Genomic DNA, 27,652 nt, shown 5'->3' on the forward strand with positions numbered 1-27,652 from the left:
GACACTCTCCTCCCCTCCCGCTTTGAGACGAGTCGGGGGAAGGCTTAGCGCACTGCATATCCCAAAAGGCTCCGCGCGGCAGCACCGACGTCTCCCCCGCGTGCGCCGCGCTGTGCCTGCTGGGATTTGTAGTCCCAGGCAGCTGTGAGGGGGCGGTGGCGCAGGAGCGCGGGGCGGTGCAGCCTGGGGCGGGCGGAGGAGCCATGGCCGGGGCGGGCGGGAGCTGCCCGCTCCCCGCCTCCGCCTTCGAGGAGGGGGAGCGCGGTGCCGGGGCGAGCAGCGGGTGATGGGGAAGAGGCGAGCGCGGCGCTGAGGTCCTGTGGGGCCGGATGAGCCGAGGCTTGGCGCCGCGGCGGTGGCGGGGCTGGAGGAGTGGGCGAAGGAGGCTGTAGGGGCGGCCCCCGCTCCGGCTGCCCTGAGGGGAAGGAGCCCCCGACCATGGAGATCGAGAACATCGTGGCCAACACGGTGCTGCTGAAAGCCCGGGAGGGTGAGAGCCGCGGGGAGGAGAAGCGGGAGGGCGAGGCGGGGCGGGCTGGGGGCGCACGGCGGGGGAGGAAAAGGGTCTGAGGTGAGGGGGAAAGGGGCCCGCGGGCAGGGGGAGAGGAAGTGATGGAGGAGGAGAGGGTGGGAGGGAGGAGAGGCTGCGGGCAGGGGGTCCAGGCGGGGGGGGACCCCTCGGGGGAGGCGGCGGGAACCGTCCCGGTGAGTCCCGGGTAGTGCCCCGAGGCACCTGCCCCGCTCCTCCGCGGGATCAGCTTGGAGTTACAGCCGTGTGGCTTTGCTTCTGAAAAAAAAAACACCCCTTCCTCCTCCCCCCTTGATTCAAATAGTGTTTTTACCGGATGTTTTAAGAAGGTCGTTCGTCTGTAGTTCTCGGTTTGTTTATAAATATATGTGCACATGGGCATAAAGGACGAAGTGACATAAGACTTCTCTGGGAAAACCTTGCACTCCATCTTGTTGAAATTCCTGCCTGTGAAAAACAGAGCTGGTGAATGCGACCTGTACTTTGCAATCGAATATTTTGTATTAACTTAATGCAAAAGTGTGCTGTTTTCCATTAGATTAGTACTTACAGTTTGACTCCCCAGAACACCTTGAGTTGGAGATTCCTCCCCTCAACTAACAAACGTTTTGGATAATTAATTTAGTATAACACGTGGTTCCTGTTAAAAAAAATTCTGAAATAAGATAGTCCTACTGCTTTTTCATGTATATAACTGTCCATTAAATGACCGCTTTAAAGCCTCCCCAGATTACCACTGTACTTCGTGCAGAGTATGTTTTTCAACTATAAAATGTGCCTATTCTTTTTGGATTGGATCTTGCTTTTCTTAATTGGGTAGAGAAGTTCCATTAGGTTAGCTGGAGCTGTTCAAAGTGAGTAAGAACAACAGAATCTGCCTCTGTATGTTTTGCAAGTTCCTCCAACTCTAAATGGGTTTGGCACTTACGCCATATGTGTATCCAGTTAAATTTGCCTTAAGCAGCAGGAGAGGAAAATCAGCTTTTTGACTTTGAAGTGGGGTTTAAAAACCAGAGCAGTGATCACAATTTTGGGCCTTTTCCCAACCTTAGCTAAAGAGACCACCTCAAACTAGAGAACGTGTTTTGGCTGGTTTCACTGACGGTAACATGTCTGTGGTGGTGCTGCCTGAATTTGGAATTTGCATTAAAGTGATCTGAGAAATGAAGGGAAAGTGGAATCTGGCTCAAAACTTTACTGTGCCCAAACCCTCACCACAAAGAGTGGAGTGGTAATCTGGAAAGGCTTTTAAGTGGCTGCTTAATGTCAGGTTGCCTCTTTAGTTAAGTTTTCACTATGTTTAAAATAAATTATAGTGGTAGAACTGACCAAACAAGATATTTTAATGAACTAAATGAAAGTCTGACAGCAGCTGATGTGAAGAAGATCAGTTCTACCTGACGTGAGGCTTATAAAAGTTGTGGTAATAAACTGTTATTCTTTTGTACCTTCACTTGGCCTGGGCTGTTTTGTAAGCATGCACAAAAAATGTGATTTCTGGCTTTAAAACTCTAGAACTCCATTGATCAATTGGTAGAAGGTTTTTAACCTTTTCAGGTCTGAATTCTGTGCACGGGATACTTCTTATGTCACGTTTTTCAAAACACTTATTGAAAGGAAAGTATTTTCTGACTGTTGCATGATCTGTCTGGTCTGGGAGTGTCTGGTTTACTGCATCTGTCAGGACCATTCTGTAAAGTCCCTGTCCCAGCTCTGTTCTTATGTGCCAGTAGACTGCAAGGTAATGGAATTTGCAAAGTTAGTATGTGAGATAGATATTTTACTGAAATATATTCTTTGCTAAAAGGGCCTCACAACTGAGACAGAAGAGCAGACTTTCATGTTCCTGTTACCTCACTGTATCATGTATAGAGAGGTGGGATAGTATGGAAAAGTGCAGAATTACTGTTTCCCATGGAAGAAAGTGAAATCCTAATCTAGTATAAAATAGCAGCTTTACTTATTTTCATGTATAGGCTTGAGCCACATCATTAATCATTTTTCTCAGCGTGGATAAGAGAAGGTGTTGACCTGGATAAATATTTCAGTTGTAAAAGTAAATGAAATAACATTTAAACTACTGTGCTCTTATTTTATAGTTTGCAGTGACATGTCAGAAGAAACCAGTGAGGTTTAATTATGGCTTGCATTGGTCAATCTCAGTCTAACTTGAGATTCTTTTCTGATGAAGATGAGAGCAGTAAAAGACTGTACCCTTGAATGCATCTTACAAAGTCTTTTAACCCCAGAGATGTGTCATTTTCATTTTGCAAATATAGAAACTGAATTAAAGCTGTTGTGTACCTGTCCAGTTCTGGTGAGAGGCTATGGCAGAGGTTTAATGAGAATTCAGAAATCTCCCATAAATAACATCAAATCATACCTGAGCACATAACCAGACCTGACAGTCAAAATCGTGATCCCAGATTTGTACTTATAATTTTCCTCTTATTTTAGATACTCTAATACTTCTGGATGTCAATGTATTAAGGATGTGAATATAATTTGGATTTTAAATTTGTAGGTGTGCAGGATCAGCACACCTTGAACATCCAGATTCATGTTACTGTTTAAATCTGATTTGATATGTAGAAAGTAAATTTAATCTATGTCATTAGAGAGCAAGGAAGTAACTAGTGTGCTTGGAATGCATCTTTTACTGCTTTCCTCTCCTACAGAACAGAAACAAAGTGGTATTGCTCTCTGTTTCTGCACTACCTTCCACCTTCTCACTAACAGTCTTACTGTTAATTTATTTAATTGATATTTTTTATTATTATTTCTAATTCAATTTACATGATGATAACTTTTCTTTATGGGAGTTTACTAATCCCATTGTTTATGCCATATCCAACCCCAGCTTTCCCCCAGCCTCAAAACTTTAAATTTTGTCCATGAGAGGATATTTACACCTTTTAATAAAACAGATTATTTTAATAGAAGCCCCTTTCCATTAAAGACTTGTAATATCTCTGTAGCAACTACAACACTTCTTTATGTGAAGAAGGAAAGCCAGGAGGATTCCTTATCTTCTTTAAATGTGACTTGGTAAATAATCAAATGCCAATTCTTTGCTCTTATGGATGTCAATGGTGGCTCATAATTCAGGACGCTTGAATGTCCCTGCTACTAGAAAATACTGTGATGACACAAAGTACCCTTTGGTACTTCATGGATCAAAGGTTTAGGAGTCGGGAGCTATATTGGGAGTTTTTCTTTCCTTGTCCACTTTTCCAGTTGACCTGCTTTTGCTGAGAGCTAACCTGCCCATGGAGGGATTTGCCTCCAGATGAAGACTGCAGTGCAAAATGTTCCGGGATTCCCCATCCCAGATTCCTGGGATAAGTGGCCATCTGTGCCAATCCAGGTCTTTCCTCTTGTGTGCACCTTACTTTTTGAGGGAAACCTGTATGTGAGAAAGAAAAAGGGAAAACTTCCTCTTAAGGTGAACCCTGTGGTGGAACAAGCACAAGTGACTCAGTAGAAAAACAAGAGATTATAAAGCAAACTCAAAGTTGATCTTATGAGCACTGAGGTGCAGGAACTGAGATACAGAAACAGGTAAGTGTTAAGTGATAGTGATGTATGAACTGAGATAGCTGGTGTGAAAGCTTGCAATTCTATGTTCTCCTTACTCAGATTTTCACATACAGGGATTTTTATGTGTAAAAGAATAGTGTACAGCAATATGACTTCTGGTTGTGTACAAGAGCAGAGCAATTAACACATTCATATTTCCCCAGCAGAAATATCTTTGAAATTAGTATCTCTCTGATGAATTGTCTCATAAATGGAGAGAAATAATAAATATAAACAAGGCTATTCTGAAAAAAACCTCAAAGTTCACCAAAAGATATTTGTATTTTATATTCACTTTTCTCTTTATGTTTGTATCTTCTGGTTTTTGTAGATATTTCTATCACTCTCAGTAAATCCTTTGAGTATATGTAAGCCCCAAATTCATTTCAGCAACCCACACATAGTCTGTGATGTTTTGAAGGAAAGAAATTAATCTCTGTATGTTTTAAACTGCTTAGGAGTCTTTCTTTTTTCATTGCCTACAGTAATAGTCTCCAAAAATACACCCAAAGGGTAGATATGTAGTTCCTTTGAAGTCAATGGCAGTTTACTCCAGTTGAGGATCCATGCCAAGAGTACATTTTAAACATACCTGGTCCATTTGCATCCGTTTAAAATTCATTTGTACTGCTGTGGCAGGAGCAGTTTGTAAATGGAAATTGGGTCTGCTGTTAGGCATATAATATCCTCTGTGTCCTGATTGATTTTGGCTAAATTAAGGTCATGCCTCAAGCAAATTTTCTCCCAGCTCTTGGTTGTGTTGATTCTAGGCTGTGGTTGCAGAATGGGTGAGGTAGTTTCCAGCTGGATCCATGAACCAATCTGGGATGTGTGGGATTTTGTGGTGGGTTTTTTCCTATGTTGCTGGGTGTTTTGGGTTTGGGGTTTTCTTCCCAAAATTAGTTGTCAGATGGATCAGTAAGCTCCTGCAGATTTGATAATTGCTAGGTGCAGCCCAAGGATGGATTTAGCAGGAACCCTTCAGTAAGAGAGTGTGATCACAGTGTGGCTTAAGTGAATCCTGCAGGATACTTGTTTCAGCACTGATAATTGTGTTATGAAGCACTCTTCACAGAAAGTAAGCAGTCCACTCAAAGAGTGGGTTTTATCTGTCTAGGCTTAAAAGCAATTGGAATAATTCTGCAGGTGAAATACATCCTACTTTTGCTTGCAGTATGGGGTAATAATTCAGTATAGTGCTGATGATGATAGAAGGAAGGTATCCTATAATGTGTGTTTTTGTAACTAGGAAAATAATTCTAAGGAGATTGCTCAGATCAGTGCAATTTGGCTACTGAACTGAACTAAAATCTTTAATTATTTAAGGGGTATGGACAAGGGGGAAACCAAGGCACACTCATACCCAGAAAGTCCATTCACCAGCAGTAAATATGAGTTTTAACAGGAGAGTGCCGAGGCTTTTTGTAGTTGCTTTTAATTGTTGTCAGTTCTTCCCTCGTTTGCCTCCTATGTTCTATTGCACTCCCTTATTGAATTGTGCTTTAAATTGTTGTAAACTCATTGTGGCAGGAAACATGTCTTCCTGTGTTTGTACAGAATTATGCACAATGTCTGCCTTTTTGTCCTTTATTTAATGAGCTGTAAGAAGAATGCATGTGGGCATGTTGGAATCTTAAATAATTACATTTACTAAATAAACACAACATGAGAGGTCTAGTTATTGATACACCATGCTGCTTTGGTTATGTCAAATGTGGCAATTATAGTAGAGGTTTCACAATCTACTTAAAGGAATTTTATTTCTTTAATATCTGTTGCAGTGTTGATGTCCTGTCACGATAAAAAAAAACCTTGTTTGTCAAGGAGTTGTCTGTAAAATCATAGTTTTCTTACTGTTTTTTTTCCCCTCTAGTAAATCCTGTTCATTAATTTGTTATAGACACTTCAAAATGAAATGTATACACAGATGTTACATTGTTTGATTGCAAGCTTAGATTAACAAGTTCTGGTTCATATGAGTTACATTTACTTAAGTTGCTACAAGACTTTCATTCCGTACCTAATTGCTGGAAGTGCAGGAGCTGTGCAATGTGTATGCACCAGCATTCCTCCATGTGCACATGATCCCTGGAGTTGTGTGGAGAGCCGATGTGAAGAACCAGTTGTTCGAGTGGTTATAGCTGTGGGAACAATAAGGGATTGTGCACATAAACAAGCTGCACAAATATTCACATCGAGAGCTGGGCTTGAACTGCTCCCAGTGTCACTGTGCTGACAGGCAGATAAGCGAGAGGACTCCAGCATTACCTTGCTGAAGTCCAACTCTGTGCACTTGAATCCAGGAGTGTGAGTGATATTATCTTATAAAGGCCATAACAGTCTGTAACCTGTAGGTGTCTTTGATGTGTTTATTTATTGTACTGCTTGCATTTTTGCTTCTGTTTGCGTTCACAAGTGCCTTGGCCTTTGAAATGCTGACGAGTTAGGTGCCTACCTGGTGCTGAAACCTGGATTTTCAGCCAGGTGGTCTTGTGAATTTACTGAGAACCAGCCAGATTCTATGTCTCATATGTCTGGGGGGAAAAAAAAAAATCTTTCTCCATAGAAAAGAGTTGCCACTCTATTTAACCTAGTTGTTAAGCTGTGACCAGACTTGTTTTTGAAGGAACACAGATGTTGAAAAACACATCTGACCTGCAGAATGGAGAAGGTTGAGAAGGCTGCAGTGATCCTCAAAGCAGTAGCATATGAGTTGTCTCTAGAACTGGAAGCACAACAGCCTTTCTCAAGTGGTGGTGTGTGTGAACTTGTCTTCCAGCCTGAACTCAGTGCTACTCCAGTGTTATGGTCTGATCTGAGGACCTGAGGTAATAGTTCCCCAGTATTTTGTGTCTTGAAGGTGGATCTTTCCCAGTAAGGGCTTACCATCAAAATTTGTTACTTAATGGACAGTGTTTATAAACGTCTGTATAGCATAAGGCCACAGTTTAACAGGAATGTTTTGAATTTTTTTTTTTAGTGAAAACTTTTAATCCTTATTGTGAGTCATTTGAAGGAAAATGTGCAAGTAGGAGAAGATTTGAATTCATGTGAGTTTTAAACCTGTTAGGAAACATGTCTAAAACTGTCTCTGCTGTGGGAAATACGTATTTTAAGGCACTGTATGTGCCTGGGTTATTTTCATGCATCTCAGTGTAGGTGATGTATAGCTTCTGTATCAATTGTTTTGCATTTTTTCATTGAAGCCATTGATTTGATTTATACAGTTAAAGGCGTGCTGTGGGTTGTCATCTTGTTACAGTTTTATGCTTTCAGAGCTTATCTGGGTGTGGTCTAGTATGAATTTCTCAGCTGGTATCTGACAGTCTGGTTTGTGGAATCAGTTTTGCAAGAATGAAGTTGTAGCAATCGTGCACCCCGGTGCTGTGGAGCTCTGTGCTTCCCAGACACACACACGGTGCTTGCCCTGCACAGGCAGGAGAGCTGAGGCACGGAGGTCCCTGAACAGCCACTGAATGTGACCACATATGGTCTGTGTACATTTATTAGCCAAAGACACTACGATGCTTCTCACCATTTTCATTCTGTTTGACAGAATCCAAATTTTCTGTCTCAAGGAAGAACGACAGTAATGTTCAGTGAACAATGTGCTCAGTGAAATGAGAGTCAGTCTGCAAATCCTGTCTGTAAGAAAGATCACTGTGGCTGTGGGAAGTCCATCTGATGACTTGAAATATATTCTTATTTCTCTACATAGATTGCTTTGTTTTACCACAGCAGTTTCTTTTTTTTTTTGCAACTAGTTGTGGTTTTACTGATGAATAAGCCAACCACTTTGCCTTACATACATTTTTCAAATATTTCTCTGAAGTTTAAAAAAAAATATTGAGAAATTAAAACATCTAAACATCTTTCCCATGCCATATTATAGTGCAATGACCCAACTGAATTTTGTATGTATCATTTTAAGAAGAGAAAACCTGTAAAGAGGCAGATGTTGAAACTGTAACTCTAAGAAGTAATTTGGGGAGGAGAAGAAGGTAAGGTTCTCATGTTCCTGCAAATGTAATTGTGGTCTCTCCTCACTCTAATGGTGTGTTGCTGCATCCACCCTTCTCTTTGTACAAGATGAGTCGCTTCAAGTTGGACATTGTTCTTAGCCAGCAATTACATCTGAAAGAGGCAAAGTGGTAATTCATCTAAGCCACAGAGGTCAACCATAAAGCAGATTAACCTAATGGCTTTGCTGCTCTGTTGGAAAGTAAGCTGTTGGTCTTTCTGGAAGAATTTTATCTTAAGTATTTTAGAATGAGATCCAGAATAGAAGCTCTGAAATCAATATTAAGACACTTTTAAACCACAACTGTTATAATTTGATTTGATTCTTCTTTTAAACTGCTTCAGAAATGGAAAAGGATTTTGCAATTAGGGAGCAACATGACAAACAAATTGGCCTCCTGCCATAACTTTTACCAGAAATGGCTCTTTACATTACTGGGACTTACAGACTTTTACAGTGCATTTGCTGTAAATACAAGAACATTCAGTTCAGAGAAAAGAGAGCATGTTGATGTGGTTGATATTCCTAAGCGCTCAATTCTTTTGTGTCATTAATAAATTATATGTAGTCTTTATCAGCTTCTATAGGATGATGAATTCAGTTGCATTCTAGCATGTGGTCTTTTTTGTAAAATGAAGTTCATAATGGTCACATCATAAGTAACTGGCCAAATATTTGGGGCAAAAAGAAAACAAGTCCAGCACTTTCTTGTGTTGTACTTGAAGTATAATGCACCAGTGACCCTCTATTTTTTTTTGGGTTGGGGTGGTTTTGGTGTTTTTCTTTGACTGTGCTTCAGAAGATGGTATACTTGGTGTACATAAAGTTCAGTTTTACTTCTTCCAAACAGCAGTGTGGTATGAATTTGGGTCAATTTGTCATTCTTGGTCAGTACTGATTGTACAGTGTCATGCACAAATTAGTCTTTCTGGGCACTTTTTAACAGAAAAAATATAACTTCTGTGGACCTTCTGTGTATTTTTTGGTTACATGGCTAAAATTAACACTTCTGACCATTGCTTTTCATGATCACATAATAATCTATACTCAGGCCTTGTTATTCAGTGTCTGTGTACAGGCTGTCTATGTCAATATTCCTTGATTTTGTTTGTATTCAGTTCTCTTGGAAAGGCTCTTTGCTTTGTGTGATTTGATTTTTTTCACGTGTATATTGAACTTCTTAAGATCAAAAGTATTTTGTTCAAGTAGTTGGAGTTTATTTTAATGATGCTGGTAATTACAACTTCATTATTAATTCTGGTACTGCATGAAGCATGGGATGGGAAGTAGATTCCATATGTTTGTATTCTAAAGCATTTTGGAAGGCAAATGACCTGCATAAGTGATATCAGGAAATGAAGTGCAGAAGTTGTTTTTTTTAGAGAGTAAGTTTTAGTTGTCTGACACTTACTGCATAAGTCTGCAATAATGTCTGCAAGGCAATGTTTACAGGTTTTTTTATTCCCTATTTGTTTACTTTTCTAGGGATACTACAGTTGAGAATGTTTTGTTGCAGCAGCACAGTGAGATGTCAGTGTTTCTGTTAGCCAGGATCATGTAAATTTGGTATGAGCTAAGGTCCACTAAGCTGTGACTGCTCTAACTGAAATGGTGGAACTGTTCAAGAAACTGTATGTTTGAGTGAAGGGGGGCTTTTTTTAAATACTTGTTATTCTGAAGGTGTTAGTTCCTTTCTCCCTAATGATTTAATTCTGAAAGAGTTGAGTCCTCTTTGCAGCTTGGTTTCTATTCGGGTTGCATGGGGTAACTCCCTTCCTTTCTCTCCCATTGTGGTTAACAGTATGTACTGCTTTGGTGCACTTAGAAAGTTTCTGTGCAGATTTGCTACTGTTCTGTCACATGGAAATGCATCTGGTCGTATCACTTAGCAAAATCTTCTTTTAAAATATTTTGCAGCAAAATATGACTCTTCTGCTGAAATGTTTTGTGTTTGCAAATGCATATATATATGTATATATATATATATATATGTTCCTGTGTCTAGGTTTGCTTTTTTGATAAATATCTTCTGTAAATGAGATTACCTTGACATGAAGAAGCCAATGTGTTAAAAGTCCAGTAGAAGACTGAGAAGAAGTAGCACAGCTATATTTTTTGAGAAACAATAGGAAAAATACTGTAATAATTTTTTTAAATCCATTCAATACTAATGCTGTGAAATCTGAAGCATTGAAAATATCTGAATTCCACAACAGCTAAGTTCTTCCTGATATCCTGTATCCTACTATCGTCTAGAATAAATGGTGTGTATTTGAGCTGTGCCCTCTCATTTATTAGAGGAGTCTTGTCTTACTGCCCTTAGAAAAAGAAAGAGAATATTTATGTACAACTTGATTATCCAAGAACTTTGTTCTTGGTATTTTGTTGCGCAACTTTAACCTCTTCCGTTCTTTACCATGGTTAAGAGATAATTCTCAAATTTTTTTTTGTTTCTGTCTTTGATGTTTCAGTTTTGTTTGTAACTTTCAGAATACCTAGGTATTTGCCTTGTCTCTGCAGAGATATTCTATATACACAGCCAAAATGGGAAATATTTGTCTTGCAAAAGACTTCCTGCATTTTTCAGTGTTTCATGTAGAAGTTCTTCCATATTATGTTTGTTGTTGGTTTGGATATCCTTGTAGATGAATTTCTGTCTAGGCATGAAAGGTAGTCTGATACATCTGTGCAGAATGGAACTAATTTTATGCTGTTAATGTTATGTTTAATTTTATTCTGACATAGTATTACTCATTACTCATATTTTTCTTCTAGGCAAACGGAGTGGGCGTAGTAAAAAATGGAAAGAGATGCTGAAGTTGCCACCTGTTAGTCACTGTGAAGGTATTAGATCCTCAATTGGTAAGTGTCCTGTAGAATTAAATGGTCTGGCTGATTGTTTTTGAGACGGAAGGGTAACAGTTTGGTGGTGTTAATGGAAAGGATTCTGTCTTGCTTCCCAGTGCTAATTGGCAAAAAAAGCTATTGAACTTTTAATATGATGGAGAATTTATGAGAAAATAAATTTATGAGAAGATAAAAGCTGTATCCCAGCTCCTTGTTTGTTAAAGGAAACTGTTCCTAAAGGATAGATTTACAAAACCATGAATTAGAAAAAGGCTCATGTTATAAATTGAATGATGTGGTTATATATTTCACTCTTTTTCCCTAATGTCTTGTAATAATTTTTTAACCTTTTCTGTTATTATCTTGTATTCCCTCTTTCCAAACAATCTCATTTGCTTTGGTATTGCTCTTTCACAATATTGTTGCTTTCTGCACCCTAACCTAAATGAAACTCAAACATATAATTCAATGTGTTTTTAGTAAATGTGATAGTCTATAAGAGTCAGATGTGACTGAAGAGTGTTTCACTATTCTTTGGGATCATTGCATATTTATGGTATCTTTGCTAAATACGTTAATGTAAAATCTTCATGTTTCAGTGATGTTGTTCTGACCTCAAGTGGGAATAAGGACTGTGATATTACAAAAATAAAATAAATAAAGATATTTACTTATTGTTTCTTTCCCAGAAAGAGACTATAGCCAGCTTTGTGACAAACAGCCTATAGGAAGACTTCTCTTCAGACAGTTCTGTGATTCCAGACCAGATTTGAAAAGATGCATCGAATTTCTGGATGCAGTGGTAAGCACTGAGAAATTGAAGATGGTTACCAATAGGCAATTGCTTATATATTTTATGTAAACATTTGATTTTTGTGCTGTCTGTGGCTGGAATAGATTAATTGTCTTCAATGTAGGTCATGCTGTGCTATGTTTTGGATTTTTGACTGAAACAGTGTTAATAACTGTAATGTTTTAGTTCTTGCTGAACAATAATTGCACAATGTCAAGGCCTTCAGTGTTTCTCTTGCTGCCCTAGAAGTGAGTGGGCTGGGGGTGCACAAGAAGTTGGGAGTGGACACAGCCAGGACAGCTGACCCCAAGGGATATCCCAAACCATATGGTGCTGTGCTCAGCAATAAAAACTGGGGAAAGAAAGAGAAAGGGGGGAAGTTAAAATTTGGTGTTTGTCATGCCAGCTAGCTGTTAGCGTGGTGCCGAAGCCCTGCTTTCCTGGAAATGGCTAAATGTCTCCCTGCCAGTGGGAAGAAATTAGTTTATGTCTTACTTTGCTTTGCTTGTACATGCAGCTTTGCTTTATCAAACTATCTTTAATTTAAGCCACAGGATTTCTCACTTCTGCCCTTCTGATTATCAGTGGGGGGAAGTGAGTGAGAGGCTATGTGGGGCCTAACTGCCTCCTAGGGTTAGCTCACCACAATTTATTAGTTTTCTCTACACGTGTCTGTTCCCTAATGCCGCATCCACAAAAATATAGTGTGATCTACCCTGTGCCAACTGTAAAGCTGTAACTTCTGATGTATGTCAAAAAACTGTCTCTATAACTTTAAGGAAGATGTTTAATATTTACTATAAAATCTCTGCCATCTTGGTATGGTCAGAGCTACAAACATGGGCATGATCGGAAAGAGAGAGGGAATTTCAGGAAGACATGCCGTTTAACTTCTTAAGCCTGAAAGGGTGTCTCTAGGATGATTATGACTATACTCAGACTTGAAAATCCTTTAAACAGAGGCTTGGAAATGTTGCAACTTGCATGGAAGCCCTAGGCTAGACAGCATGTGCTAATTAAAAACAATACAATGGAGATGGAAATTCAGAGAACCATCTATGGAAGGAGAAAAACCAGATTTTCAGAGACCAAGGGAAAAAGTCTTGATACATTTGCATCTTGGTATCTAATGCTGAAGAATGAGGGGAGGAAGGAAGTGTGCCCACAGCCATTTTTGTAAAAATCCTCAGACAAAACTCTCTTTGGGAGGGGGAAAGTAATGAGAAAATTAGGCAGGCACACAACAGCCCTTAAGAGGAGAGAATAATAGCTCAGGGCATTTTATTCTTTGTCCCTTATAGTTAATCCAAGAGCAATGAGATATAGGCTTAAGCTGAGATTGCTGCCAAAGGAAAAGCTTTTTTTCTATTCCACCCATTTTTGTTCTTAATTCTTGGTAACAAATGACTAAAGAATATAGAAATGGGGTAGTGCTGCTGCTTACGTGCGTCCCCAAAACACAGTATCCGAATGCAAGATGGCTCTGAAAGAGGCAAGGTGTAAGGAAGTACCCTGGGATTATTGCTGTGCCTCCCGCTTCACTGTATCTTCCCCTCGTGGGAGTATAAACTGAGTCACTATATCAGCCAAAAAGGAATTTGAGTGTCAAATAAGTACAATTGCTTTGTATTTATCAATGAATCTTTATGGAATTAGGCTTCCTCCCCAGATGCATTTCACCATATTTTTGTGACTCTTGGGAGCTGTTCTAGCACCAAATTCCAGAGATCAGTTTGATAGTTGGAGACATAGAATGGATTGAATGGAAATCCAGAACAGTGGAGCTCATATCCTGAAGTGAATGTAAGCCAGACCACTGACAACTGTGGATGTGTCCAAATGGTTACGACTTCTGTACGCATTTTTAATCCTTAAAAGCTTGGTTAAGGAGTAGCAGAATCTTTGGCAGCACAAAAGAGAAAAAGCCTTAGGCGTGACTGTAAGGCAGGTGTGTCTTTGCTCTGCAGATGTCAGTTTTCAGGTGAAGTTGTCTCTAAGAAGTAACTGTTTTACACTAACTGAAAAAATTGAATTATTTTGAAATATGCAACCTGTAATGTTATGTAGATAACAGCACTTCTTCTGTGAATTAATGAAGACTGTCATAACTAAAATAATTTGATGTAAGGGATGGTTTCACAATTTACTTTTCTTTTTTTAAAATGTATTATTTAACTTCCATTTGAAGAATCACAGTGAAGAATTATGCTTGGGAATCACTGGATACACGTGCATCCCAAAATACAATATCTGCCTTGCATCTTAGTTAATAGGGCTTTCTGACTCTTATATGGAGCACTGTGATTTCAGGAGTCCAAAATCAAGGTAGTAAAATACTGTGTTGTCTACCCGTACTGATTACTAAGACTGGTAAGCTCCAACTCTTGAGAAGGTGTGACCTTAAAATCTGAAGTCAGCTTGGCTTTACAGAAAGAAGAGTTGTGAAATAATTGAATATAAGTGAAAGAAATTAAAGTGAGGAATTACAGTTATCCAGTCTAGTGACTCATTTCACTAGCTGGGGATGGGGTTACTTAAGTATGAAAAGGAATGGGTGACAGCTCAAACTTCCCTCTTAAACTCTGTGAGTAACAGGATTAATTGGAAAGGCCATCTCTCAAACTTCCTTTTAAATTGCAGTGTCCACTTAAAACATTATGCCTGACTATTTGTATTGAATTAGTGACCTCTTTCGCATAATTGAAAATGTTAAAGGTGCTAAGTGCACTGCTGAACTTCTGGTTGATGAACTTTTCTGGCCTGCTCAGGTTGTTTGATAGGTCCAGAATTCCTTACCATTAGACTTTTTGTAGTGGAATGGAAGTAGCAAAAGCAATGGCTTGCAATTGTTAATGGATTTGAGTACTGGGCTGAAGTGGGTGATACCATAATGTCTCAGCAGAAAAAGATGTTGATGACTTAGTAGTGAGTCAGTGTGGGTTAGTTGTGATTAATTGCAGAACTGGAGATCAGGGATTCTGTTATTCCCAGTATTGTATGTGTGTGTTTGGTTCTTGAACTGTCATTTTTCAATGTTCTAGTTTTCTTAATAAAGGTAAATAACTTCTGATTAGATCAGTCACTTGGAACTTCCTGTGAGGTTCCTAATGGTTGTTGTCCTAATATGCCCAACTGTTTTGTATGATACAGCCCTCCACTCTGGAAGTCTGCCATATATTCTTTGTTCTTAGGTACATGCATTTACATTCTGAAATGTGAAATAAGCTTTGATTGAGTTGGCGCAGCTTATGAACCTAATACAGGTTGCTGTTTGAGATGGCTCTTTTCTAACTCATCTTTCCCCAGATTTTGTGTCATCTTTAAATGTTGTAACTTCTGATGTTTGCTTCTAGATTATTCCTTATAATTATGAATAGTAAGTAGTCCTTGGAGTTTTTCAGTTTTAGTAACTGTGATGGTTTGTTGGTTGCGGTTTTTTTTCCATAAGTAGCTACCTCTGTTCAGCTGCCAGTTGTTTATCTGCAAAACGCGCTGTATTGCACAAGGCTGTTTTTCTGCATCTCAGTATCAGATATTTCTAAGTCAAAAACTGACAAATTTTGTATCTACTCAGTTTTTCAAAGAATGAAGTAGGTTTTGGTTTAGATCTCACTTATTTCCAGTTAACATAACCTTGTAGAAAGTAGTTTTATCGTTCTTTTTACCAAGACTTTAGCTAAGAAGAATACACGAAGGAAAACAAGTACAGTGAAGAAAAAGCTGATAATTGTACTCTTATTGTTTTCCTTCTGGATCATTGTGTCCTACAATACTACATAAATACTATTTCATTATAATTGATCTAATTTAACCTCTAGGATGCAGTTTCTATAATTGCATTTAGACTAATTGTTAGGTCTTGTATGTTTTCCAAAGGTTAAATTCCATATGCTTTTCTTTTTCCCTAAGACTGTTCTTCATACGTTTCACTATGTAGCCTAAAAATCTAAATAGATTTTAAACAATGAGAGCCTTAAGTTCCTTTTATATTAAGAGTATTGTGTTATTGATGATAAAATTTACCTAGCATCATGTAAAACACTTAAGTGCCAAAAAGCTCTGAACATTAATTCAATTTTCAATTCCATTCCCCTAGGCAGAATATGAGGTATCTTCAGATGAAAAGCGTATAGACTGTGGCCTCAAAGTTTTAGAGACGTACTTCACTAATGGGGTAAATATGTTATGTTACAAAATATTTTCTCAAGCGTTTTGAAAAATGTCAGATAAATAGATTGAAATGGTTGCACTGTTTTTAGTGAATTGACTTCCAAACTTCATTAGTCCCATTTTTATCTTTCTGAGAGGTGTGCTCTAAAATTCCACTCAATCAACTTCAGCAGAAAACTTGACTGATCTCTGCTTTTAAGACTATGACTATGGTTTATTCTCCATTTAACACCTAAAGAAAACTGAATAACAAATTAACTCAGAATTTTGTGGTCTGAAGATGAGAAATTCTTGGGTTTCTTTCAGACTTTGGTTGCTTTGCTGTATATTTGCAGAATTGCTGCAGGTTTTTGTAAAGTGAAATGCTCTTTTCTTCTGGAGCATTCTGGTTTTTTATTTTCCATGGTGATCATTAATAGCTGATTTTTTGCGTTTATTAAGAGTCTCTTTTTTGGTATCCAGCTGAAGCTTTTCTGTGGGTATATAATTAGACATTTGCTTTCTATGAATAGATGCTCCTTCTGCTTCTCTGGTCATCTTATACAAAAGAAGGTCTTGAAGATGCCTCAAAAGCAGATAAAATCTAAATTTGCTACATCTCTGCCGAGAATATCTTTGGTAGTAGCATAAGTCACATGCAGTTTTTTGCAAATCATCCCTCCCCCCCCCAGATTTCTTTGGTCTGGTTTGAAATAGTTTCCCAACTTGAGTTTATGTTTCTTTCTCCTTTTTTCCATCTTGCCAAGGGAAATAGATAACTTGTTTTTGTGGTGGTAGACTTATGGAAAGAAAAAGAAATTTGACTTATTGCCAAGTTTGTTTCCCCAGATACTGAAGTAGTAAATAGCTGGAATAGCTTTCAATACATTTTTCTGTAATAGGGAATAAATAAAAACTTTGCTCAAATATGACTTTCTTGATTTTTCTCGTTAGCCAAACCATTCCTTTTCTTTTCCTGTATTAAAGATATAATTTCACATTGAATACAAAACTTTTTCTATTGATTTAGAAAATTACTGTAGTTGTTGCTTTTCGTTCTTTTTTATTATGTCAAGTCTGCAGCACACTTGCCAGAAATACCTCAGGAAACAGTAAATGAATGTAAAGCAAGACTGGAAAAGAACCCTTCTAAAGATCTTTTTATGGACTGTACTAGGTAAGTTAAAAATGTCTAGTGCTAAGTTTGAGTATCACAAGAGAAATTCATGTGTTTCTAAGAAAAATGAAAGATGAAGTTGTTACATTTGGTCTCTGAAATAAGCGTAGGTAAGAAATTTGGAACAGATTTATTAGAGCTAGGTTTCCTTCAGATGTGATTTAGATGTTTGACTTTTGCTGAGCTTTTTCTTTTATGCTATTTCTGCATAAAATCACACTGTTGTCTGCTACCAGGTATTCTGTGAAGTTAAATAGTATTTTTCTTTATTATATTCTTACCTTTTGAGTGACTTCTCTCCATGATGAAGGTACTCATTAAAATGTGAAGTTGTAAACTGGGACTTGAAAAGTTTCTGAAAACAATGTTACACAGTTTAAGGTTCTTGAAAACAGGTTGAACTGAGGCCAACAGTTATGTTCCACTGAGATGGCTGACTAGAGGATCTCTTGTGATAGTTAGCAGTAAAGAATACAACTTGGTTTTGTTCTGAAGTCGTGGACTGGGATTTCACACAGTAGTAGCAGGGGAGGCTTTTCTTGGAGGGATGGTACATGTTTACGAGTGTTACATGTCTTTTGAAGCCTTTATGTTTCTCATATTTCTGGTTCTTCAAGGCATGCTTGATCATGTCTGAAGGATTGCTTCATGTTTTGTCACTGCTTGGGTCATCTCCCTGTCAACAAAAATAAGCATGCTTTATAACAACGTGAGATTAAAAGATTGAAAGGGATGTGTGAGAAGACCTAGTAAAACGTGTCTCAAACGGAGTATCTCATGTAGGTCATCCCCTTTCCTCTCTGTGGTAAATACCTTTATACAGTTTGAATTAATTGTTTTCCTCCCCACCTCCATCTTGGTATGTTTCATTTAAGGGAATGATGAGGTGCCTGGTGTTCAGGTTTGGATATGGCATTTAGTACTTCAATTTCAAATCCTAGAATAAAATTTCATTTACCAGTCTCCAAAGAATGTGTGAAACCTGTTAGATACTTCCAGACATCATATTTGCGAGGTCATTCATGCGTAAAATAGCTGCCAAGAGGCTGATATTTAGGTGGGTTTGAATATATGTTGGTAGATTAATAGCATCTCCTGCTTCATCAGTTTTTTTTCGGAATAAGATGGGGTTTATTTTTCTGTTTATTTTCCTGCTAGAATTGTCCATGAATACCTAAGCAAAAGACCTTTTGAAGCTTACCAAGAAAGTGTGTATTTTTCCCGTTTCTTACAGTGGAAATGGCTGGAAAAGTAAGTTTATTTATAATGTTTGCATTATAATTTAGTTTTACTTTGTGACAAATTCTGCTTGTTATGCTAGAAATGCTGTAAAGCTCTAATGAATGACTCTGCCTGTCTAAGAAATTATGATCTGGAAGACAAGATGTAAAGGATGATGTTGATGGGATAGCAAGAGAACCAATACTCCAATGGAACTATCTGTCTGGTATTCTTTAAGTGGTAAATTTGTATTGGGTAAATGGAAATTCATTATCATATAGATATATGTTTGGCTGTCAAGTGTGCAGTGGAATACCAGTATTGCTTGGGAATGCTCCCATCCTTTAGTTTCAAACCTTGTCTAGTTGGTGGTTAATAAGCAGATTAATCTAGTTTTATAACCCACTGGATGCTTGGGTAACTGATCAGTTTTTTAGGGTGGTACAGAGACAGATCTAGTAATTACAAGATGGTAAGATTTATATATATTTTAGAATCTAGTTTGGGCTTTTAAATCAATGCTCTTTCAGAAGGCTGAGATTGCTACAAATTGATTCCAATTCAGCCCTGTTGGGTAATGTGATCACATATTCAAACATTAAGGTGCTTGAGCATTATTTTTGTTGTAAATTCCAATTACCCAATGTCTTTATTTTACTGAATTGGTAGCAGAAGCCAGTAAGAGAACTAGGGAAGTTCTTCAAATTCTCTACTAAATGAACCTCCATGTATTGTCCTGAGAAAAAACCTGCATTAACAATGAATACTCATTTAAAACAGAACACAGAAAAACCCACTACCATGGAATAGCCGTGCTCTGACATGCTTGGGAGAGTTTTAGCATAGAATGGTTAACAGCTCTACTGCCTCCAGTTACCTGTTCCTCTTCCACTACATCAACACCTTAACAATTCAGCTCTTGAACTGCTCTTGCATACCACAACTCTTTCTTTTTTGAGAAAGCAAGGTAAAATGAGAAATGGCTTACCTTTTAAATGCTGCATTGTAAGCGTGATGTGATTGCAATGCATGTCAGCCTACTGCAGCTCAGGGAGCAGCAGGACATGAGAAATTGTCTGTGATGAGAACACATAAGGCTCTAACTGTAAACACAAAGGGCCAAGCTGACCAGCTCTTCTTCCTGCTCTTGAGAATGTCTGGTGACCACATGAGGGAGCCCACGTTTCTAAACGGAGCACCCCTTTCGTTTGAAATTCCGCTTATTACAGTGCTGTCTTCATAAGGCAAAGGCAACATTTGTTCAGAAATATGTCATAGAACAGAAGGGAGAAAATCAAGAGAGACCTTGGGGTGGGGAGGGGATAACTGACGTTTGTAATTTCTGTTGCAGTAATTGTTTCTTTCTGTTAATCAGGCAACCAGTAACCAAACACACATTTAGGCATTACCGAGTCCTAGGCAAAGGTGGATTTGGAGAGGTGAGTATAGAAGTATCTTTCTGTGAGGCAGTTCTTAAGAAAAAAAGAAAAGTTAATACAGAAGAGAGACTGTTTTAAGTCTTGTCTCCATCAATCTACATTTGACACATCACCTGGCAAACTGTTGTCAATCCAAACTGTTTTCTTTTAATGTGTTAGTTTCAGAAAACTTCGACTGACTGACAACAGTTGCTTCTATTTAGAAATTTCATTTGGCAGTGAAAATTTAGTTTGTATTTAATAATTATATAGAATATTTATGAGCCTAAAATAAAATCTATAGGTTTTATTAATTCTATTTATAATTAATGGAACTTTTTCCTCCCCTATGTATTTTAACCAGAACCCTATATTGAAGGTGAAGTAGGGTTACTAAATTACCATAATCTTTCAGCTGTTTGATTATGATGTGGATATTTGTCCTCTGACCTGCTTGTCTAGACACACACTGGTATCACAGTCAGTTGTTTCACTAACACAAGATCCAGAGTTTTACTGAATTATTCAACCCCAACAGAAATGGGTTTGCCTCTGTATAATCACTTTTTCTATTCTATTACAACGTTTGTGACCCTTTAAAGTTGTTTCATGAGTGAAGGCTCTGTATTGATGCTTATAGACCATCATTTTCTGAGAGCATGAAAGAGTTTGAAAAGAAAATGAAATTATTTAAAAATTCTTTAAAATAAAAACTCTAAATAAATCCCTAGCATCTCTGACACACCATCCTTCTTTTTCAGGTGTGTGCCTGTCAAGTACGGGCAACAGGAAAAATGTATGCTTGTAAAAAGCTAGAAAAAAAGAGAATAAAGAAGAGGAAAGGAGAATCAATGGCTCTAAATGAAAAAAGAATTCTAGAAAAAGTGAATAGTAGGTTTGTAGTAAGTATCTACTTCTGATCTTATTTTCAGAAACGTGTCTTTATTTACTTCGTTCAGTTTCTTCCAGGAGCTTGTGGGCACAAGACTAATTTTTTAATTGATTTAGAGATTGCATTACTGTTGAGAAAAATCTTGATACAATAATAAGTGTGTTTTGTGTGTTATTGTGGGTAGTTCTGTTCAGAGGACTTTTTTTATCCAATATTGAATTGGTTTTAGTCTGCCTGCTTTTTTCCTCACAGCCAGAACATTAAGTGTATTTCAGCATGCTGATGCCACTGAAACTTTGTCCTCTGTTTAATAGTTGAGTTTTTATATCCTTGGGTATTTTTGTAGCAATTGTTACTCTATTGCTTATATATTCCAAGATAAACATGACATTTTAATTGTATATTGATTGAGGTTATATTGCTTTGCTGTGTGCTAAGGCTTAAAGAGGTGTCTTGGATGTGAAACAATTAACTTTTTAATAAAACTTCCATGGAATGAAAATCTTAGTTTTAATACTTTAACCTGATGCTATTATGTATATTATGGTCTCTTAGTAGCTCTAATTACTAAGCAGTGAAATAACTTAGAATGAGCAAAGATAGACCAAGTAAAATTTACCCCAGGTAATGTTTACTTTTTAATCAAAACGTTGTCATCTAAATGTTAATTTAAAATGCATTCTGCTTTGGTTTTAAATCCATTTACTGATAAATTTTGTATTGCTGTTCAGAGAGGATTTTGAAGTACCTGTTTCAGAGGATAGTGAAAGTTATTTATAAATATATATGTATAAAATATGTATGTATGTATTTTCTGATAAGCTTTATGTATTAAAAAAAATCCCATACAATACTGCCAGCTAAAAGAAAAATTAAGAACCTGCTGGCCAGATACATTAATATTTTAAACTATTGCAAATTATACTTCTTTATAAATATGCTAATGTTATTTTTGCACAAGGCTTCTGGGCTTGAATTGATTGAAACTGAATCCAGAAAATACCTGAATTGATCCATAAATTACTATAACAGTGAAACTTCTATTTTTGAATGACATTTTTTTCAGCGTATGTAAATACTGTAAATCAATAAATGATCAAAGTCAAAATTGAAATCACTTTATAGAATTGAGCACGAGTTATTTTCCACTTGCTATTCAACGGGGGTTTTTTGTGCAACAGGAAAGATCTGGATCTCGGATCTGCAGTAGTACTGGGTTGGGAATGGGTAGATAATTTGTCATGCCTGTGTCACTAGTAAAGTCATTAATAGCTGGACATATCAATGAAAACCTCCAAATAGGAATCCTTGCCCCAAGTAGCTGATTTCTGTATTTATTTCATTTTCTTAATTAGTATTTGATTTATGCTTCCAAAGGAAGAGTTTGGACCTATTACTGAATTAGGGCCATTATTTACTTGTATTGCATTTAAAAATATATTTATTGAGTAAAAAAAAGAATCCTACTGATTTTAACCCAGCTAGCTTACCTAATGAAAGCTAAGTATATGTTTGAATTCCACTGCTCTTAGTATGAGTTAGGTTATCTTTGTAGGTAATTTTGAAGATCCTGCCAGATAATCATCAGCAGAGCTGAGCCTTTTCTATTGAAAATGAATTTGTAACTTCAACAGCATATGTTAAATTTTGTAATATATTACATTGTGTTAAAGTGGGTGGGTTTATGAATTCACAAGTTTGCTTTAAAAGTTTAAATCCACTTAAAAAACTTTTACCTAAAACCTGAAAGAAATCCTGGTGTTCTTCCTTGCCTATCAGCACCACATTCCAAATACAGGGAGAAGAAAGACTATAAAGAGCTGTACTGAGTCTTTACTGTTGACAAGTTTTCAATCAGGGACATATCCAGTCACTTGGAGGGTTAGAGATAGAAACTACACATTTGATCTTAAATAATTTCTTGAGTTTCTTTAATGTAGGGCAGTTTTGAGTCTCATAGAAGTTCAGGAAGATGGTTTGGCAATGCAAAATTCCTGAGGTACTGATAAAATTATTAAATGGGCATGTTATCTGGACAAAGAGTAATACAGGTAATGTGCAGCTGAGGGGCATCATCGATAACTATTTTCTGGATGGAGCTCTATGGTGTCTAAACAGATTTGTCACTAAGCTTTTGTCTGGTGGTGTAGGCTTTGTCTAAACAGGCAAATTAGTCTGTATTCCTTTGTATCTTCAAGATCTCTGCAGGAGTGATTTTTCTACTTGCCTGTTTTGTTATTTTTGTTTTAAAAAAGGGATTCACATATTGATTATATTGGAAAAAAGAGCTGTGAATTGTTTTGGGGTCTGTGAATAACTAATGGTCCTGTTCTTGCCCTGCCCTGTTTTTAGGTTAGTTTATCCTATACGTACGAAACGAAAGATGCCCTGTGTTTAGTATTAACCATAATGAATGGAGGGGATCTGAAGTTTCACATATATAACATGGGAAATCCTGGCTTTGATGAAGAAAGGGCTATTTTCTATGCTGCAGAACTGTGCTGTGGCCTGGAGGATTTGCAGAGGGAGAGAATTGTTTACAGGTGAGTATTATCTACAGTCACTGGTACCTTTCCATGTCTGTTCAGCACTGAATGTATTAATTGTTTTCCACTAGAACAAATTCACAGTAAAAGAAGCAAAAAAAAAATTCTTGTCCTTTTCATGGCATGTCCTTCAGAATTACTGATCTTGTTTGTGTTCTTACTGGTTAATTTAGGTCCGGATGCTTGATACATTTTAAAATATTATAAAATTGATTCAAGGTTTGTTTGAAAAATGAAAATAAGTTACAATTTACAAAGCTAATTTTTAATTCAAATAAGTAAGTTTTAGGAATATGGGATTGTATTCCTGCCCACTCCAAAGTAGTTCACAGAAGGCTATAGAAATCCCTGACTGCATTGCATGTTATGATCTGAGGGTAAAATGATAGTCATAGTCCTTATGAAAAACTTTTTCTTCTGTTTTTATTTCAGGTTCCTCCAATAAACACATTATTCCTTTTGAATTAATTAAACTATCAGAAGCTTTCTGCATTGTAATTGAGATCATATGATCTTACTGCTCTTTTCTGTACATACATCATTTAACCCCTGGTATGCATCAATATTACAGAACAAGCAAAACAAACTTCATAGTGGACCAAGAATGCTTTCTTTATATTCCTAGTTTGTAATATCTAGTACTAATTCTTTCAAAGGAGATTTAAAGTCTAACTTAATATAGTGAGTCTTAGTCTTTTCTCTCCCCAATACAGAAGACCAACACAAGCACACAGAGCAGAAAGCAGCAGAACCACAGAGTAAATCAGTCTTCTGCTGGTGGTTAGATGTGGTTCCCTAGAGAATTTGGCCAATCTTGCAGTGTCACACGGTGACATTGGCATAGAGGTAGGAGGGAAGCACAGATGAAAGATCTGATCAGCTACAAGTAGGTCATTTCACATTGCCCAAGTGAAAACAAAACTGTTTGTTTAAAATACGAAACAACAATAACAAAAAACCCTAAACAAAATGAAAACCCCCAAACCACAGCCCTCCTGTTTAAGCCCAACTTTTTAGCTATTTGCCTACAAGAAGACCTTCAAACACATATGTCAAATCCTAATGTTTTCTGTCGTTGATTCCAGATCTTGGAGTGGTCATGTTTTCTTCTGGAGCAGTCTTGATGGCTAGAGCTCTGCCCTGTTTAGTGCTATTATATAATCAGTTTCCAATTATTAAGAAATCACATAAGCTTAAATTTATGAGCATGGAAAAAAGTGGTTTCACAACCAGTACTGAGTAAAACTGTCTCTTAATTAGAAGCATTATTTTTAGTCTTCTACTCATACCAAAATGAAGAACTGAGAGGCAGTTACCTTTACCTGTGTTGGAAACCAAAGAATTTATAAACTCAGAGGAAAAAGAAGGTCTTAAATTTAATCATAGTACCTGGGAGTCTTCAGAATGTCACCAATTACAGTGATGTGTTACACAATCAAAATTCTCTATCAGGCATCTTAATGGAAATACATTTAAGCAGCAATACAGTGATTAGATATGATTAGTAAAACAAAAAGGTTGGGAAAATTTGTCATAATTATTTTATTCTCACTAAAGAAGTTATGATGGCAACCTCCAGTCTTAATGTTGTTGTGGAAAGGGAGATCATAATGAAGCACATATTCATTGATATCATGATTTATTTTTCAAAATTGTGGTAACTAGTATTTTACATTCTCCAGGACAAGAAAACACAGAAGGAAAGTTTTTCTTATTTTGCTGTTCCTCTGAAATTAGAAATAGTTCTTTTTCTTGTTGCCATATCTCAAGATCTCTTACTGTGTTTGTTTTCTAGCTTTAAAAGATTTTTAACTCTTTTTAGACAAATAGCTTAACCTGTTAAGGTGGACTTTAATTCTGTAACATACTGTGGTAAAATATTTTCTTGAGAATGGGTTTTTGTGTCTGTCCATCTGTATTCCCAGTAAAGTATCCTGTAGAGGCAGTGGAAGAAGGGAAATTCAGAACTTAGAAACAGAAATCCTTGATGGAGACAAGTGTAGGCAGGTAGTAGTAAAATCAGTTCACGTGCTCAGTTCTGTTCTAAAATGGCAGTTTTAGTGTAGGTCAGTCATGTTAAAATGTATTATAAATGTATTATATTTGGGATTTTTTGCCATCAGTGGCAAAATACCTCATACAGTGGAAAAACAAACCCTAATTTTCCATTGACACCAGTTTTCTTCTGTGTATTTCTTGTGTCTTTTTCCCAATTATTATTGTATTTCCAGCAGTGGTGTTAGGACTGTCTGTAGGACCCTGGAGTCAGTTGAGCCATTTTATTAGTGGAGTTCCCACTGGATTAAAAGAACAGATGTAGAGCTGGAAGGAGGGCCCTGCCCTGCCCTGTGACAGCAACTGAGCCCAGTGCTTGTTCAGTGGGAGCTTGTGAAACTATCTGTGACTTGCCATATGGTGCTGACATTAGAAAAATAAGCAAATAGACAGAGGCAGTAGTGGAGCTATTCATCCATCTGCTACGTTTAAAGTCTGATAATACTTAGAGCTAAGTCAGTTTTACATAAGTCAGAGTGGGGAACAAGTGCCTGCTTTCCAAAATGGACTTAACTCCTGCAGGAAAACTCCAGCAATTATCCATCTCCTAAAGGATGGTAGTGGTTTTATCAGATAAGTTGCTTGAATACCTAGATTTTCCTCACAAACCAGTGTACATACCCACAGTGCCACGGAATTTGCCTGGAAGGTAAAGATCAGGCTCAAAGGCCTGTTGAAGTTGTAGTGGATAAACCCAAGCAGCTCCTTGCCTGCCTCGTGCCTCTGCTCAGAGCAGACATCTGTGCAGTGAAATCCAGGAAGGGTTTCTCTCTAGAAGTTTTCTCTGTAGGAAGGCTGGTGTTAGCTATGGCATAAATAGACTAGTGCTTGTCTAGTCCAAATTAAAATACAGAATTTTATTCAACTTTTTTAATAAACCTCTTAGTTTTGTGAGCTTTGCAGTCCTCCAGCCTTTCTCTGATTCATAAGGGAAAGCTGCTGCCTCTGTTGATAGAATTACATTGCCACCTCTCACTCTGAGCTTGGTCATCCAGTGTAGGGTGTCTGTGTATTCCAACAGAAAGTGAGATTTCAGCCTCTATTGTGGTGTAGGAAGGGAAGAGGGAGAAAGCTGATACCCCAAATCTGGAATCCCAGGATTAGGACTTGTAGCTGAATGCTTCCAAAAGCTGACTTCTTCGTGCTGCTAGGTCAAGAAACTAATAGCATTAAAGAGATGGAATTTTGGCTGGAAATGAGTTTTACTATGGACTAACCAAAATCATGTCAGACCAGAATAACTTCTATTAAGCAGAAGATGTTGCTTTTAAGTATTAGGTTTCAGGCTGGGCTTCAATCAGCCATTTTGGAGATGGAAATCTTTAAACTTGTTTACTTGAGTTAAATTGAGCATATATTTTGTGCTTTAAAGTAGATGTGTTTCTACCTAAAGTTTGAGCTGAATTTTCTTCTGCTTTTTTGATACTGATGTGGAGTTTTTAATTTTTTGGGTTTTTTAAACTCTGATCTATCCCGATTTCTCTCATATTTTAATATCATATCTAATGTCAAATTATTAACATTATGGGGTTTGTCCAGACTTAAAAGCATTAGAAACAGAGTATCTTTCTGACTTCTTTGTACGGTTAATCTAATAAGATAATGAAACTTTAACATGAATACACATACTTCAGAACAAAAGGGAAAAAACTATATAGATTTCTTGGTGAACAAGTTGTGTGTGTGTGCATTTTGCTCTCATTTACAATGTCAATTCTAGAATCATTATTGCTAAAATTGCTTCTTATACATTATTCAGTCTTTTCTGCTTGTATAGATTAACTGTTCTTGTCACAGTCATATGTATACCCATATACATACATATTGTTTTTAATAATCTATTCCAATAATAACTGACTTTTTAGCCAAGTACTGATTTTTACTTGTCTATTTCTGGCTTTATGATATTTATGGTGGAATAAATCTAAGAGACTGTATTGCAGTCATATACACTTTCTGATGCACAAATATGTATATTTAACAGTATACATTATGACTGATTATCTACATTATTATAATAATGTGCAATATATATTTTATGCATATATTTCATGCCTATATATGTATGTATGTATGTAAGTTCTCAATAGAATCTGCTAGAAGATAAATCCTAGAAGTAATCTCTGAACAGCTTCAATGATTCCCCAAATTTTCCTTGTGTGTGGGGGAATCCAAACATCTTATGAAGTTTCTTCTTTTGTTCTGAAAGTACAAATGCCCAAGAAGATGCAGAGCTCCAATACTGAGTTAATTGCTCTTTTACTATTTCCTGAGTTTTGCTAGCATTTAATAGCTAAAAAAATGTTGCTTGTGAAACTTGATGTTTACAGAAAAGTGATAGAGACTACTAGAAATCTGATTAAAGAATCCTCGCTAGATGAAGTGTCTAGTAGGCTTTAGAAGTTGCATATCCAAATTAAAGGAG

At 37.2% G+C, this 27,652-nt stretch overlaps 1 protein-coding gene across 2 annotated transcripts in view; it reads left to right on the forward strand.

Annotated features, from left to right (window-relative positions):
• The first annotated feature begins 213 nt into the window (after positions 1-213).
• GRK4 (G protein-coupled receptor kinase 4) overlaps positions 214-27,652 on the forward strand; it is a 40,815-nt gene continuing 13,376 nt past the window's right edge. For both annotated transcript variants that reach the window (XR_003534782.1, XM_027686552.1), the window contains exons 1-9: positions 214-490; positions 10,905-10,991; positions 11,666-11,778; positions 15,866-15,943; positions 16,995-17,095; positions 18,254-18,346; positions 19,692-19,755; positions 20,496-20,636; positions 22,979-23,169. Coding sequence is in view for 1 of the 2 variants with exons in the window: in XM_027686552.1 (XP_027542353.1) it covers positions 439-490; positions 10,905-10,991; positions 11,666-11,778; positions 15,866-15,943; positions 16,995-17,095; positions 18,254-18,346; positions 19,692-19,755; positions 20,496-20,636; positions 22,979-23,169 (920 nt within the window). In the remaining variant the exon portion in view is untranslated. The remainder of the gene's footprint in view (positions 491-10,904; positions 10,992-11,665; positions 11,779-15,865; positions 15,944-16,994; positions 17,096-18,253; positions 18,347-19,691; positions 19,756-20,495; positions 20,637-22,978; positions 23,170-27,652) is intronic.

Source organism: Neopelma chrysocephalum, unplaced genomic scaffold (assembly GCF_003984885.1).
Source record: "Neopelma chrysocephalum unplaced genomic scaffold, ASM398488v2 Primary Assembly neopelma1_71, whole genome shotgun sequence".
In the NCBI taxonomy this organism is placed as follows: domain Eukaryota; kingdom Metazoa; phylum Chordata; class Aves; order Passeriformes; family Pipridae; genus Neopelma; species Neopelma chrysocephalum.